General features: G+C 41.5%; 1 protein-coding gene across 1 annotated transcript; it reads left to right on the top strand.

Annotated features, from left to right (window-relative positions):
• The first annotated feature begins 684 nt into the window (after positions 1-684).
• LOC137347464 (WD repeat-containing protein 38-like) lies at positions 685-14294 on the top strand. The gene is made up of 5 exons (XM_068011908.1): positions 685-823; positions 7600-7769; positions 8840-8920; positions 12761-12883; positions 14115-14294. Exons 1-5 carry the CDS (start codon positions 685-687, stop codon positions 14292-14294), a joined length of 693 nt encoding a protein of 230 aa, XP_067868009.1.
• Positions 14295-17574: the final 3280 nt, after the last annotated feature.

The raw sequence follows: 17574 nt of genomic DNA on the forward strand, positions 1-17574 counted from the left end.
CCACTTCTCTTTTAGGATTTGGGTAAAGTCTCACCGAGATGTCCATATCTTTGGAAGAGACTCAGAGGGTTTATGGAAAGATGGAGTGTGTTCCAAAGGAAGTAACCTTTTTATGCTTTGTTTCTGGCCTTCTGTGTATCCCCTCCCACCACCAACACTGTTCACCCCAACATTAACATCTGTATCTTTAGCTATCTTAGCCATATTCTCGTGAACTCCATCAATAAACCCCACTCCCTTTATACTTCTTTGACTGTGCGTCTTTAAGTGTTTGATAGGGTAAGCATAGAGCTGTTGGGGTAGACCAAAACTAGGAGTTATGAATAGAAGATAGTCAATAATAAATCCAATAAGGAATTGTTAACAGAGAGTAGTTAGAATGTGGAACTGACTACCGTAAGGAGTAGCTGAGGTGAATAGAATAGATGGATTTATTTGGAAGCTAGATAAACACGTGGGTGAAAAGAATAGAAGGTTGTGCTGATGGAGTTAGATGAAATAGGGTGGGAGGAGACCCATGTGGAGCAGAAACACCTATTGGACTGAAGGTCTTCTGTGCTGTACATTTTATGCAATTCTATGTAATAATTCTCAGTCTAGTTTAGTGACAGATAATAAAAAAATCTATTAGTGTTTGGAAATTTACTGTGAGTAGCTGCGCTGATCAAGGTACTTTGTTATGAAATGGCTTGTTTTGTGCAGGTGAACCAGTGCACGTTTTCTAGAGATGGCCGGCTCCTATTAACAGGTTCCGATGACTGTAACGTTTGTGTCTGGAATGTTGGAAATGGAAATCTTCTATCCAAAGTAGAAGGCCACACAGGTACAAAATTTGTGAGACCTTTTACTTGTTTGTAGGTATTCTTTACATATTTGAGATTTGGCACTATCTATAATCTAGGATTTGACAACAACCTTGGCTGTACATTATTCATCAGCCCTATATATTTTTGGATGTATTTTTGTGATCTTTATCGATGTCTAATACAGTCTGAGCTGCTTGTCACTCAGTAAATACTTTTTAAACAATTGTTGGTCATCATCAGTAATGTTATTGTCTGATTCCTTTGCTCATGAATTACTTCATTTAAAATGCGCAAGCCGTGCTAATATCATTGGGGTGAAGATTTGCTCTGGTTGCTATTTCTAATATATCTTTTAGAATGTACTTAAAATTTTGTTAAAATTGTTAATGGAAGGCAAACCTGCCCTTTTGTTGAGACCGCGCTAATATGTAGTAAGCAGAGAAATCTTTCCCCAAGGTTTGTAAATGGGACTAAAGATATTAAATACTGTGCGATCAGATTAACTGTGGAATAAATATCTGTGCTCTCCAATGATGTGGATTGTATTAGTTCTATCACTTGCGGAAATCAATGATTTTAGGGGACCATTTGCCTTAATTTTATAAAATAATATTTCCTCTCAATGATGAGATTTTTGAGCTGATTTTCATCTCGGCCAACTGTGTTAGCGGTTGCACAGTTTGCACGTAGCTGACCTGCACATTACTGAACCTGGGACATTTCTAGGTCCAACAACCGTGCATTAAGTGTCGGATCTGATAAACACTTTGGACTTTAATGACTGGCCTCCAGGGGTGAGAATTTGTGTGTTTCTGCAGGTCTTTGAGGGGATTTAGTTGCTGATTGTGTTCTACAAGCTCTGGAAAATAGCTGTGAGCAGTTGTGGCAACACAACTCAAGAAGGAGGCTCTTAGAAAGCTGGCTGAAGCAGGTGTAAAACAGAAGGGATGTCTTGTTTCCTACCCCAGTGGGGTACTGCAACAGCTGAATTGTGGGTCAGAGGGCTTTGCAGGAGTTGGTTGATTATATCAATGCCAGCTTCAATAATGTCATTGCTGTTATTGATCAGTTCACTGGCACAGTAGCAATGAGCTCAGAAGCAGGGTCAGGGGTGAAATGGCAATGGATGTTATTGTTGTCTGTCATAATGAGAACACATTTACACTGTTCCACCGTAACCGCCTTCCTTCTCCAATGGCTTCTCTTGTGCCAGGAAACAGGCAGCTTGCAGAGTTGCTGCATCTTGCAGCTGGCGCATCTCAGTCTGTGCTCATAGAGGGTCAAGCACCACCATAATCACAGGAGCTTCTCAGAAGTGCACATCTGCCAGTCACTTCACAAGGGTCTCCACTAGGGGTTGCACTAAGAGAGAAGACCAACATCAGGCAGTGCAGCACAATGCACACACACAAATACACACTGTTAGAAATGGAAATCATTGTGGGAGGAGCCACTAGAATTAAAGACACATCACATTTTGGATAACAGTTGCGTGGTTTCATTTCTATGGCTCAGGAAAATATGTTAGTGCAGATCAGAGGAATGATGTGGCTGAAAGATTGTTAGGTTTGTTGAACAGATGATAATTTATTCCAGACGCCAAAATATTCTTATTCAGCATAATACTCTTTGCAATGTTAACACGCTTGGATGTTTCAAAAGGCAGCATGAAAACAACCTCTTCTAATGACAAATATTCAGCAAGTCTGGCAGCAACTGTAGAGGGAGAAACAGAGTTAACGTATCAGGTTGATGACCCTTCATCAGAACGGTTCTGATAAAAGGTCATTGACTTGGAATGTTAACAGTTTCTCTCTCTACAGATGCTGCCAGACCTGCTGAATATTTCCAGCACTTTCTGTTTTTATTTCAGATTTTCAGCATCCGCAGTATTTTGCTTTTATTCTTCTAATGATGGTGTATAAATAATGGAATCCAACATCAAACAGTTTACTGTTGCCACATTCACAGCTGAAAGGTGGGAGCCATTAACAGAAATGCTCAGATTAGGAAAGGCTCATCATTTGGGCTTGTTAACTAAATTAGCTTGAGCAGGCCCATGTTTCTAGTGCTGGGATTGTGTCAGAATTGTTTAAAATGGTGTTTTTTTGGCAGTGTAATGTTACATACTGTGTAATTATAGTGGTGAACAGATTCAGTATGTTGCTTCTACTCCAACAGGACCAGTGAAGGCTTGTGCATTCTCCGGTGACTCTACACTCTTCGCCACTGGCTCCTGTGATTGTACTGTAAGAGTATGGAACACAGAAACAGCAGAGTGTCTGCACATTCTACAAGGTATCTGGATGAGAAAATAGTCTGATCACAACTGAGGCAGAAAACACTCTTACCCAGCATGGTGGTGACCAGGGTTACTATCTTTGCCCAAACTAAAATTCCAGACTGGGGCAAGGCTTGGAGTTTGCTGCATTAACAAGATGCTATTTGCATGTGTGAAACAGGCATAAAACCAAACTTCTGCTGTCCAGTTTTCAAATATTGAAATGACTGGGCTGTCACCTCCAAAACCACTTTGTCCAGTTCGAACTTAGATGGTTGTGTTACAACCAAAGTGGGAGGAGTGCACTGTTTTTTTCTAGTTCCACTTTTCCACAGGGCACAACATATATTTTTTTAAATGTTTACCTGGTTACCAATATCATCCACTCTATTTTTATACCAGAATAACATACACTAACTATGTTTGTTTAATAAACAACAAAATTATCAGTTTATTATTAAACAAGACTTAACCAGTAACAAAGTAAAGCATTAACACACAGATTGAAATATGAAAGTTCCATTTTACTTAGCCGCACTCACTCACTCTCGCACGCACACACACACACGCACGCACTAACTGAAAAATAGAGATTTTCTCTTTCGAGCACTGTTACAAAAAAAAAGACAAAAAAGAATACTTGGGCCAAATACTTGCTAATTCTTGAAGTAAAAAAAAGATGTGTAAAGATGTCAGTTGTCCCTTTTTGGTTTGGCATCCCAAATAATATGCGTAGATGGCTGTCACTGGGATCTTTCTAGAACAGTTATTTTCGGGCACGTTGAAGATCAGTTTGACAGGCTTTCCGGGAGAAATGTGACAACGGGGGTTTCTGGCAGACTTTTCAGGAGAAATGCAGCATCTATTTCTCTATGTCTTATGCTTGATTCTCAAGAAGTTCTCAGAGATGGAAGAGGGTGCTGATGGTGACTGCTCTCTTGGCTGTATTTTTCCTAACTGCCTTCAAAACAGTTCACACTCCAACATACCGTCCAAAGTGAAACCAAAATCAATATCTCAAGAATCAAGCCTCCTGACCCCTATGAATCTTGACCTGTCACTTCTCTGTAAACATCTCCCCAAGTCAAAAAGCCCCTGCTGGGTATTTATCTGAAGACAGGTGACTTCCAATAAATGTTTTCAAACAAGACCTCTCAGTGTCCTTTCAATGACCCCAGTGAAAAAAATCCATGAAATCTGTTTCAGTTTTCCCAAATAAAACAATGTCCATAATTCTAAAATACAAGAGTCCTCAAAAAAAATACTGAACAAAAAATATATGAGCACTGTCATAACTGCTGCCAACCCCACATGATTTTCTGGTTTTTTTTTAAGAGATACAGCACTGAAACAGGCCCTTCGGCCCACCCAGTCTGTGCCGACCATCAACCACCCATTTATACTAATCCTACCCTAATTCCATATTTCTACCACATCCTACCTGTCCCTATATTTCCCTACCACCTACCTATACGAGGGGCAATTTATAATGGCCAATTAACCTATCACCCTGCAAGTCTTTGGCATGTGGGAGGAAACCGGAGCACCCGGAGGAAACCCACGCAGACACAGAGAGAACTTGCAAACTCCACACAGGCAGTACCCAGAATTGAACCCGGGTCACTGCAGCTGTGAGGCTGCAGTGCTAACCACTGCGCCACTGTGCCGCCCAAATTCTGTTTAAATTTTGGGAAGCTGTTGTTTTGGGAAAGTCTGTTCTATGTATTGTTGCTTCAGTAGTAGATACATCCTAAATCACAAGAAACAGTCCTGGCCAATTACCATCCTATCAGTCTACTCCTGATCATCAGCAAAGTGATGGAAGGGGTCATTGACAGTGCTATCAAGCAGGACTTGTTCAGTTCACTGATGCTCAGTTTGGGTTCCACCAGGGCCACTCAGCTCCTGACCTCCTTATGGCCTTGGTCCAAACAAGGACAAAAGAGCTGAACTCTGGAGGTGAGGTGAGAGTGATGGCCCTTGACATCAAAGCAGCATTTGACAGAGTATGGCATCAAGGAACCCTAGCAAAACTGAAGTCAATGGGAATCGGGGGGGTGGGGGGGGGGGGAAACTCTCCGTTGGTTGGAGTTATGCTTAGCACAAAGGAAGATGGTTGTGGTCATTGGATGTCAATCATCTCAGTCCTAGGACATCACTGCAGGAGTTCCTCAGGGTAGTGTCCTAGACCCAACCATCTTCAGCTGCTTCATCAATGACCTTCCCTCCATCATCAGGTCAAAAGTGGGGATGTTCACTGATGATTGCACAATAAGCATCATTTGCAACTCCTCAGATACTGAAGCAATCCATGTCCACATGCACCAAGACCTGGACAACATTCAGGCTTGGGCTGATAAGTGGCAAGCAACATTTGCCCCACATAAATGCCAGGCAATGACTATCTCAAACAAGAGAGAATCTAACCATCTCCCTATGACATTCAATGACATTATGATCGCTGAATCCCCCACTATCAACATCTTGGGGGCTACCATTGACCAGAAACCAAACTGGACCAGGCACATAAGTACTGTGGTTACAAGAGCAGGTCAGAGGCTGGGAAATCTGTGGCAAGTAACTCACCTCCTGTCTCCCAAGTGCCTGTCCACCATCTACAAGGCACAGGTCAGAAGTGTGATGGAATACTCTCCACTTGCCTGAATGGGTGCAGCTCCAACAACACTCAAGAAGCTCGACACCATTCAGGACAAAGCAGCCTGCTTGATTGGCACCCCATCCACCACCTTCAACATTCACTCCCTCCACCACTGATGCACAGTGGCAACAATGTGCACCATCTACAAGATGTATTGCAGCAACGCACCAAGGCTCCTTCGCTAGCACCTTCCAAACCTGCGACATCTACCACCTAGAAGGACAAGGGCAGCAAATGCATGGGGACACCACCACCTGCAAGTTCCCCTCCAAGCCACACACAATCCTGACTTGAAACTATATCACTGTCCCTTCACTGTTGCTGGGTCAAAATCCTGGAACTCTCTTCCTAACAGCTCTGTGGGTGTACCTACACCCCAACGACTGCAGCGGTTCAAGAAGGCAGCTCATCACCACCTTCTCAAGGGTAACTAGGGATGGGCAATAAATGCTGGCGTAGCCAGCGACACCCACATCCCCTGAACGAGTACAAAAAAAACCTGTTTTTCTGAGCAGCTTTTGCCATATATGTTGATTAATGGAAACAGGGGTACACTTTGTATATGGTGTGGAGGAAACTTTTAATAAAAGGAGAGCTTTTAACGTTAAAGGAAGTGGCATCAGCAGGGTAGACATTAAGACCGGTATTTCCGTCCAGTTTCTAAAACATTTTATTGCTCTGCTTCTAGTCCAGACTGTAGATGAAGATGTTACAATTCTCAACAAACTTTTAACCAACTGAATTGTTTTCTATCCATTTAATATACAATTCCAATGTACAAAGCAATAAATAGAATGAAAAATGCAAATAGAATGTTTACTCTCACTGTCCCGAAATCTTGATCCAGTCATTACAGTTAAATACAAAACCTGGGCCCATATTTTGAATGGGATATTCCCCAATGCTTAGATCAAAGTAAAATATGATTAACTCCCAAGCAACCTTTTCCAAGCAAGCATTGGACATTGCAGATGTTGGTGTTGAACCTTTTTTTGATTAATTTGGTGAATGAATCGTAGAATCTTTCATTTGGCCCATTGTTCCTTTGCCCAGCTCTGTGCAAGATTTATCCAATTAATCCCAATGCACTGCTCTTCCCCATAGCCCTGCAAATCATTCCTTTTGAAGGATAGATCTAATTCCCTTGTGAAAATCACAATTGAATCTGCTTCCACCATCCTTTTCAGGCAGTGCATTCAGATCATAACATTCTGCATAAAAAAAATTCTCATCATTTCTCTGGCTCTTGAGTCTCTGTCCTCTGGTTACAGACCCACCACTGGTAGAAACTGTTTCTCCTGATCCACTCTGTCAAATCTCTTCATAGTTTTGAACATTTGTATTAAATCTCCCTTTAAACATTCTGCTCCAAGGAGAACAATTCTAGCTTCTCCAGACCCTCCACATCACTGAGATTCCTCATCCCTGCTCTCATTCTGGTAAATCTCCTGTGAACCTTGACGAGAAGGCAACACGACAGTTTTATGCACAATTTAGTCCTAAATGCAAAACTTATCATGAAGTACATTTCCATTTTCATGATGTCATCGATTCATCAGACTATGGTAATGGTTAAGGGAAGAAAATGATTCTCCGAAAACGATTTTAACATTCTCCTGCAAAAACTACACATTCTCTGAATCTTTCGTTCGTATCAGGGCTGCTTCTGTGAAGTTTAGATCAGACACAAATTAATGGAAAAAGAAAAGAAAATCCAGATATCCAGAATTTGATGATAAAAATAAATTCAGTGATATTTACAGATTTTGATTTTAACCAATAAATTTTAGCTTCGGCATTCAGTTTGAATTTGTATGAAAATTGATTCTCAAATGTTTCAACCTATGCCACAGAGCCCCATTTCATTGATGTTGCTTTAACACTATTCTCTAACATGGTCCAACGAGCTGTGTTGTTGTTCTTAGGACACACGAAGAGCGTGGAGTCCGTATGTTTCAGCCGTGATTCAAAGCTGCTCGCATCTGGAAGCTGGGACCATAAAGCTATCATGTGGGATTCAAAGGTTATCTGTAGGCCTTGCAAATTAATTATATTTCACGTCAATGTATTCTTGTATTCTCCTGTCACACCTTCCTCCCTACCCCCACTGCCATCAATGGTGTTCCTGTCGCTTAAAGTTCTAGGCACTAACAATCTCCTGAATGCTACCAATCACGACTTTCTTATGAGGTGCTGGTGGCCAGATTGAAATTTTCTCTTTGAATTTAATGTTACATTTCTTTTTAAAATTTAAATTAAAAGTTTACTAGAAGTGCAGTGATGATGGCTCAGTTGCATTTACATGGTGAATAGATATTTGCATTCTTTTGGTTAGTGTGAACTCTGGGATGCACAGACACTAATTATTACACTTCACAGTTTCGATAGCGGGCGACTGAGAAATCAATGCCGTAAACTTTCTGTCTGCCTGATAAACAGTTCATGTTGTCTTCCCACTGGATGTACTTTAACTACATTGGGCTGACCATTTTGTATTCCGCACTCCCCATAAGATCCCCCTTCTCCACACATGCTTTTCTGCAGGAAGGTGATGGGGTTTGAAACTGAACCAGACCAACAGGGTATCAGTGGAATACAGTGGCCAGGCTTCTACAATTGAAGAGCAGTAAAAGTCACCTTTTACTCTTACTGCCTGATACAGGGGATTATCACTGCATCAACATATTGTAATCATTTATTAAGTCTTGAGACATAGTATGACGCTGCTAAGAGTGGTTTAGATGAAAAAAACCTATCCATTCTATACAGTTAGGGTTTACTGTGACTGAACAAGTCAAAGTTCTATTTCTATTACACGAGATCCTGGGACTTTTCCTACAAAATTTGCAAATTGAATTTTTCAATCCCATTCCTTTTAAATCACAAGATAATGGCATTTATTATTGTGTCAATTCAAGGAGGACAGTGATATTTAAAAAGTATAGTTATGGGCAGTTTTAATTTGCATTTTTGACAAAAATATAAGTTACCCTTGTTCATTTTATACTTAGGACAAAAACACTTGTGGAGTTTTATTATTTCACTGCTCCTGTACCAACTTGAAGCCATTTATAGTCATTTTCTTTTAAACAGTCAGGCCTCATCGTGAAGACTCTCTCTGGACATCAGAATGTCATCAAAACATGTGCCTTTTCATTCAATGGAGAACATTTGGTAACTTGATTTTCTTCACTGTTATACTTGTGCTGTATCTCCAATTATCCCCAGTACACATAGAATATCATATTTACTACCTACATTTATATAGCACCTTAAGCAAAGAAGAAGTCCTAGAGGGCTTAAAGAGGGGCAAGAATGGCAACTCAACATCCCTGGATATAGAGTTTTCAGGCAAGATAGAGAAGGAGATAGAAAAGGAGGAAGTGTAGCATTATTAGTTAAGGAATCAATAACAGCTTTGAGGAGTGATGATATTCTAAATGAATCATCAAATGAGGCCATATGGGTGGAGCTCAGAAATAAAAACGGGGCAGCTACACTACTAGGAATGTACTATAGACCCCCAAATAGTGAGAGGGAGGTAGAAGAACAAATATGTATGCAAATTTCTGAGTGCAAAAACTATAGGGCAATAACAGTTGGGGATTTCAACTACCCCAATATCAACTGGGATACAAACAGTGTGACAGGCACAGAGGGAACAAAATTCTTGAACTGTGTTCAAGAGAACTTTTTTAGCCAGCACAGAACAAGCCCAACGAGAGGGGACACAATTCTAGATTTAGTCTTCTGTAATGAAGTTGGGCAAATGGAGGAAGTAACAGTGGAGATAGTTTTAGCATAATCATGGAAACGGACAAATATAAAATAGGAGTAAAAGTTCTAAATTGGGGGAAGGTAAATTTTAAGAAACTGAGAGGTGGCTTGGTGAAAGTGGACTGGATACAGCTACTTGAAGGAAAATCAGTGGCAAACCAGTGGGAGGCATTTAAAAGCGAGGTTCTACGGGCACAGTGTAGACATATCCCCACAAAGATAAAGAGTGGTACTGCCAAATCTAGAGCTCCCTGGTTATCTAAAAGCTTACAGGATAAGTTAAAGCAGAAAAAGAAAGCTTATGACAATCACAAAATTCTTAATACTTTAGAAAGCCTTGAGGAGTATAGAAAGTGCAGAGGTGAAGTAAAAAAGGAAATTAGAAAAGCAAAGCGAGGACATGAAAAATTATTGGCAGGTAAAATCAAGAAAAACCCACAGATATTTTATCAGTACATTAAGAGCAAGAGGTTAACTAAGGAAAGGGTAGGGCCGATCAGAGATGTGCAAGGGAGCTTATGCAAGGATGCAGAAGATGTGGGCAGGGTTCTTAATGAGTTTTTTGTCTCTGTCTTCACAAAGGAGAAGGTTTATGTAGACATTGTAGTTAAAGAGGAGGACTGTGAAATATTAGATATGATAAGCATAATGAGAGAGGAAGTACTAGAGGGTTTGACATCCTTGAAAGTGGATAAATCACCAGGGCCAGATGGATTGCATCCCATGTTGTCAAAGGAAGCCAGGGAGGAAATAGTGGATGCGCTGAGGATCATCTTCAAATCCTCACTGGATACAAGAGAGGTACCAGACAATTGGAGGTCTGCGACCGTTGTACCATTGTTTAAAAAGGGTGCGAGGGATAAGCCGAATAATTATAGGTTGATCAGTCTGATCTCAGTGGTGGGTAAATTGTTAGAATCTATTCTGAGGGACAGGATAAACTGCCACTTAGAAAGACACGGATTAGTCAGGGATAGTCAGCATGGATTTGTTAAGGGAAGGTCATGTCTTACTAACTTAATTGGGTTTTTTGAAGAAGTAACAAGGAGGATTGATGAGGGTAGTGCAGTGGATGTGGTTTACATGGATATCAGTAAGGCATTTGACAAGGTCCCACATGGTCAGTAAAATGAAAGCTCATGGAATACAGGGAAATGTGGCAGGTTGGATCTAGAATTGGCTCAGGGACAGGAAGCAAAAGGTAGTAATCGACGGATGTTTTTGTGAATGAAAAGCTGTTTCCAGTGGCGTTCCACAGGGCTCAGTGTTGAGTCCCTTGCTTTTTGTGGTATATATTAATGATTTGGACTTAAATGCGGGAGGCATGCTTGGGAAATTTGCTGATGACACAAAAATTGGCAGTGTAGTTGATAGTGGATAGCCGTAGACTGCAGAAAAATATCAATGGTTTGGTTGAGTGGGCGGAAAAGTGGCAAATGGAATTCAATCCAGAGAAGTGTGAGGTAATGCATTGGGGAGGGCAAATAAAGCGAGGGAATGCACAATAAAGGGGAGGATATTGAGGGGTAGAAAAAGTGAGAGATCTTGGAGTGCATATCCACAGGTCCCTGAAGGTGGCAGGAGAGGTAGATAAAGTGGTGAAGAAGGCAGATGGAATGCTTTCCTTTTATTGTCTGAGGTATAGAATTCAAAAGCAGGGATGTAATGCTGGAGCTGTATAAAACACTGGTTAGACCACAGTTGGAGTATTGCGTACAGTTCTGGTCACTACGTTACAGAAAGGGCATAATTGCTCTGGAGAGATTACAGAGGAGATTTACAAGTATGTTGCCAAGGCTTGAAAGTTGCAGCTATGAGGAAAGATTGGACAGGCCAGGGTTGGTTTACTTAGAACAGAGGAGGCTGAGGGGTGACTTAATAGAGGTGTACAAAATTGAGGGGCCTAGACAGAGTAGACAGGAAGGACCCGTTTCCCTAGTGGAGAGGTCAATTACCAGGGTGCACAGATTTAAGGTGATTGGTAGAAGGATTAGAGGGGACATGAGGAAAATCTTTTCCACCTAGAGGGTGGTGGGTGTCTGGAATTCACTGCCAGGAACGGTGGTGGAGGGAGAAACCCTCAATTAATTTTAAAGGTACCTGGACATGCACCTGGAGTGCTGTAACCAGCAAGGCTATGGACCAGGTGCTAGATTGGGTGGCTTTTTTTTCAGCCTGCACAGACATGATGGGCTGAATAGCCTCCTTCTCTGCTGTAATTTTTCTATGGTTCTATGGGTCTGCAAATATTGTGGCTATAACAGCAGGTCAGAGGCTGTGAATTCCACTGCAAGGCACTTGTCTCCTGACTCCCCAAAGCCTGTCCATCATCTACAAGGCACAAGTCAGGAGTGTCATGGAATACTCTCCGCTTGCCTGGATGAGTGCCACTGCAACAACACCGAAGAAGCTCAACATTATTCTTGACAAAGTATCCTGCTTAATTGGCATCCCGTCCACCACCTAACATTCACTCCCTTTACCACCAGCACACCATGGCTGCACTGTGTACCGTCTACAAGATGCACTGCAGCAACTTGCCAAGGCTCCTTCAACAGCACCTTCCAAACCCGTAGCCCCTACCACCTAGCAAAGCAAGGGCACCACATGGACTGCAGTGGTTCAAGAAGGCAACTCACCACCACCTTCTCCGCCAATTAGGGATGAGCAATAAATGCTGGCATAGCCAGCAACGCCCACATCCCATGAATGAATTTTTTAAAAAGGCATTTTAAATAGTGGAAGAAGGTGGAAAAACAAAAATTGATAAAAGGAATAAAGGATGCTGAACTATAGTGCAGGATTTTAGGATAGGTGTATGAAAACTTCGTCAAGCAGATGAGATCTGAAGTGTTAAAAGGTGTAGACAGAATTGTGCTTGGCTATAATGCAGCCCAAACAAAGGGCCAAGCAACACTCACTGTCGTTACCTCACCCATGAAGAATGGGTGAGATACTGAAGGGTGGCAGCACCTCAGGAACAACATCTAGGGTGGAGAATAGGCAGGAGACAGCAAGTATATTGAAAATTACAATTCAATACATTAACATGTGAGAAGTACATCAGATGGTGCATCTGAAAGACTGAATGGTAATATTTTGAATGAAACTTTTGAATCTCTTTGGTAGTAAGTGTATTTACAAACTACAGCTGTTCTTGTAAGACAACACAGGCCATGTCCTTCAAGGCTGGATCTTAGAGATTCCTCAAAGTAAGCAGTTGTTCTTCTTGTACAGGCCACTGGATCCTGGGATTATACAGTAAGGATTTGGAAAATACGAAAAGTGAAACGAAAATTAATTTTGCGTGGTCACACGGGCAATGTGAGCTGTGTAGCATTTTCTGGATTTGGAATGCTGGTAAGCTGAATGTTGAAATTAAATAGAAACTGGGGATATTGAAATGACAAGTTATGCCATCACTGGCTCAGTGCAAAATCCAGTCTAAGGTGTGATAATGAGCAACATGGACTAGGGCCTTGACTTTGTGGTCTGCAGCGAAGCAAGGATGCTCGCCGCTGACCTCCAAGGGAGCCTCACTGAGAGATCTGTGGCAAGAACTTTTACCTCTCTTGACGTGCAGTGGATTGTAGCGTTCTTTAATGGGGATTCCCAATCACATTAAAGAATTCACACAGATAGCCAATCAGGAAATTGAAAGCACTAAAATCAAATCACCTTTTAACAATTTTACATACGGCAAAATAAAAATTGGAATGTACACATTGGCTGAAGGTAGAAGTTGAAATAGCATGAAAAAGCTTTTTTTAAAAATTATTTTAAAATTTAGTTTCCTAAATCTGGTAATTAATTATAATGGAGACATTTAACAATGCTCCACAAATAAAAAAATATTTTTTCAGGGTCAGATCTGTTCAGCAATAGTTGTTGCTCAGATTACCATTGAAAACCAAATTACATTTGATTGAACAAGATGTTACTTTTTATGGGTTTTGAACAGCGTTGTGAGAGCGGAAAAGGGGAAGTTCCCACCACATCGACTGATTTCACTGATTGCTGGTGGCGGATCCACAGGGCAGCTTGTGATGGAGCAGTGAATGACAGACCACAACTTCTGGATTTCTGTGTTAATCTGTGCTTGTGCTTAATCCTGAAGTTACTGTCAGTTTCAGAGGAATAATGACATGAAATGCTGAAAGTTTGCTGTCAAAAACCACTGCAAAATCCAGGCCTAGTTCTCTGGCCTGAGCTAAACTACCTGATCTTAGCCAGGCTGACAGTGGGAACCCTACAATTTTCCTCAGCTCTCCTGGACTAGTGAAGGAAGTCAGTTTGTTTCTGACTTTTGATGACTGATATTGGAAATTGTATGCGTGAACACCAGATGAAAAGATGAAACTCAGTTATAATGGCCCAATGCACTCTCCATAGCCTTACAAATGAAAGATGGTCTATTGGGTAATGCATTGGAGTTACTGGTGTAACAATCCAGATGAAGCCTGTGCCTTCAGGAGGAGGAATTTGAAAGGCAAAATACAAAATCCTGTAGAAGATTTGATATTGAAAGATTAACAAGTTATTACTCAAAACACCAGTTCCCTCAGATGTAAATTCTTATTGTTTTATATAGGCCTCAGGTTCCTGGGACAAGACGGTACGTGTATGGGATTCAAGGAATGGGCTCCTGATCTTTCTCCTGACGGAGCACACTGGTCGGGTGATGGCTCTCTCATTCTCTCTGGATGCAATTCTACTGGTGACAGCAGCAGAAGATAAAACGGTAGAATGTGAAGGGATTCATTTAAATTGAAATTCTTGTTTTCAATAGGCTGCAAGGCTGACTCATTCTCATCTGTTCTCATAGGTTCGTGTGTGGGATTGTGAAGATGGAAAATGTAAGAAAATCCTTCAGGTAATACATCCCCAGTCTTTAGTGTATCTATTTGACATGAGCAGTTACACTATCTAGATATTCCAAGGCCAGTTTAACATGATTACAAATGGTTTTTGGAAAAGTGCTTTAAATGTAATCTGCATCTTAATTTGAGAGACAGAGGGAGAGTGCAGTGGGAGCAAAGTTTTAAAAAGCGCAGTAAAGAATTGGAGACTGGAGAGACACAGAGAGCAGTAGGAGCAAAGCAGGGGAAAAAAATCAGTGAAATCAGAGTGACATTACAGTTGAGAGAGAAAACAGCCTGCAGTGGTAAGCTTTTAATTTAATCTCAATCAATCCAATATAAAATAAGATTTGATCGATTCATTAGTATATAAACTAAAAACCTAAGTGGATTTGATAATTTATGACACAGAGTGAGCGAGTGAGAGACCAGCAGGGAGTGTATTCGCTCAAATTAGGACAACTTAATACATAAGCTGTATTAAGTATTATTAGCGTTTATCAGTATTTGTAAGGTTTACTAATAGTCGTAAGATTTATTAGTATTGGCAAAGCTATATTAGCGTTGGTAAGGTCTATTACCAGCAGGACGGTCTACACATATGTAATCAAGAAAAGTATAACTTTAGTTGAAGGTGGTACTAGCATTTAATAAACACAGTAAATTTTATGATACATAGGAATTATTCTAAGTTAATTAAGAAAGTAATTAAAGTAAATTAACTGCTAGCATCACTTTGCTGGGACTGTACTATGGGCCTCCAAACAGTCAGGGAGAGATAGCGGAGCAGATATGTCGGCAAATCTCAGAGAGGTGTAAAAATAATAGGGTAATATTAATAGGGGATTTCAACTTCCCCAATATTAACTGGGATAGTCTTAGTGCAAAAGGCTTAAAGGGGGCGGAATTCTTAAAGTGCATGCAGGAGAGCTTTTTGAGCCAGCATGTAGAAAGTCCTACAAGAGAAGAGTCGGTACTGGACCTAATCTTAGGGAATGAAGCCGGACAAGTGGTGGCAGTATCAGTGGGGGAGCATTTCGGGGATAGTGACCATAACTCTGTAAGATTTAAGGTAGTTATGGAAAAGGACAAAGATGGACCGGAAATAAAGGTACTGAATTGGGGGAAGGCCGATTTCAATATGATTAAAACAGGATCTGGCCAAAGTGGACTGGGAGCAGCTACTTGCAGGAAATTCTACATCAGACCAGTGGGAGTCACTCAAAAAGGAAATAGTGAGAGTTCAGGGCCAACATGTTCCCATAAAGGTGAAGGGTAGGACCAATAAGTCCAGGGAACCCTGGATGTCAAGGGATATAGAGGACTGGATCAGTAAAAAAAAAGGAGGCTTATGGCAGATTCAGAGTGCTGAAAACAGCGGAGGCCCTAGAGGAGTATAGAAAGTGTAGGGTGTACTTAAAGTAATTAGGAGAGCGAAGAGGGGACATGAAAAAACACTGGCAGGCAAGATAAAAGAAAATCCTAAGGCGTTTTAAAAGTATATTAAGGGCTAGAGGTTACCCAGGGAAAGAGTAAGGCCCATTAAGGACCAAAGTGGCGATCTGTGTGTGGAGCCGGACGACGTAGGTGAGGTTTTAAATGATTACTTTTCATCTGTGTTCACTATGGAGAAGGACAATGTGGGTGTAGAGATCAGGGAGGGGGATTGTGATATGCTTGAAGAAATTAGCATTGAAAGGGAGGAGGTATTAATGGTTTTAGTGGGCTTAGAAGTGGATAAATCCCCAGGCCCAGATGAGATGTATCCCAGGCTGCTATGTGAGGCAAGAGAGGAGATTGCAGGGGCTGTGACACAAATTTTCAAATCCTCTCTGGCCACAGGAGGCATGCCAGAGGACTGGAGGTTAGCGAATGTGGTACCATTATTCAAGAAGGGTAGTAGGGATAAACCAGGTAATTACAGGCCAGTAAGTCTAACATCAGTGGTAGGGTAACTATTGGAAAAAATTCTGAGGGACAGGATTAATCTCCACTTGGAGAGGGAGGGATTAATCAAGGATAGTCAGCATGGCTTTGTCGGGGGAGATCATGTCTAATCAATTTAATTGAATTTTTCGAGGCGGTGACTAGGTGTGTAGATGAGGGTAAAGCGGTTGATGTAGTCGACATGGACTTCAGTAAGGCTTTTGATAAGGTCCCGCATGGGAGATTGGTCAAGAATGTAAGAGCCCATGGGATCCAGGGCAATTTGGCAAATTGGATCCAAAATTGGCTTAGTGGCAGGAGGCAGAGGGTGATGGTCGAGGGTTCGTTTGCGATTGGAAGCCTCTGACCAGTGGTGTACCGCAGGGATTGGTGCTGGGACCCTTGCTGTTTATAGTATACATTAATGATTTAGACGAGAATATAGGAGGTATGTTCTGTAAGTTCGCAGATGACACGAAAATTGGTGGTGTCGTAAATAGTGAGGAGGAAAGTCTTAGATTACAGGATGATATAGATAGGCTAATAAGATGGACAGAGCAGTGGCAAATGGAATTTAATCCTGAGAATTGTGAGTTGATGCATTTTGGGAGGACTAACAAGTTAAGGGAATATACAATGGATGGTAGGACCACAGGAAGTACAGAGGGTGAGAGGGACCTTGGTGTACGTTCATAGATCACTGAAGGCAGCAGCACAGGTAGATAAGGTGGTTAGGAAGGCATAGGAAGGCCGAGACATAGAGTATAAGAGCAGGAAGGTTATGATGGAGCTGTACGAAACACTAGTTAGGCCATAGCTGGAGTACTGTGTACAGTTCTGGTCACCACACCATAGGAAGGATGTGATTGCACTGGAGAGGGTGCAGAGGAGATTCACCAGGATGTTGCCTGGGCTGGAGCATTTCAGCTATGAAGAGAGACTGGATAGGCTAGGGTTATTTTCCTTAGAGCAGAGAAGGCTGAGGGGGGACCTGATTGAGGTAAACAAAATTATGAGGGGCATAGATAGGTTAGATAGGAAGAAACTTTTTCCCTTAGCGGAGGTGTCAATATCCAGGGGGCATAGATTTAAGGTAAGGGGCAGGAGGTTTAGAGGGAATTTGTGGAAAAATGTTTTCACCCAGAGGGTGGTTGGAATCTGGAACACACTGCCTGAAGGGGTGGTAGAGGCAGAAACCCTCACAACATTTGAGAAGTATTTAGATGAGCACTTGAAATCCCATAGCATAAAAGGCTATAGGCCAAG

This window comes from Heterodontus francisci, chromosome 32 (assembly GCF_036365525.1).
Source record: "Heterodontus francisci isolate sHetFra1 chromosome 32, sHetFra1.hap1, whole genome shotgun sequence".
Classification (NCBI taxonomy): Eukaryota; Metazoa; Chordata; class Chondrichthyes; order Heterodontiformes; family Heterodontidae; genus Heterodontus; species Heterodontus francisci.

What these genes read in the sequence shown, in the direction of transcription:
- LOC137347464 (XM_068011908.1), top strand. Translation starts at nt 685, where the DNA reads ATGGCTTGTTTTGTGCAGGTGAACCAGTGCACGTTTTCTAGAGATGGC. An exon ending in CAAAGTAGAAGGCCACACAG is followed by an intron (nt 824 to 7,599) that starts GTACAAAATTTG and finishes CCTATGCCACAG; the next exon opens with AGCCCCATTTCATTGATGTT. An exon ending in CTATCATGTGGGATTCAAAG is followed by an intron (nt 7,770 to 8,839) that starts GTTATCTGTAGG and finishes TCTTTTAAACAG; the next exon opens with TCAGGCCTCATCGTGAAGAC.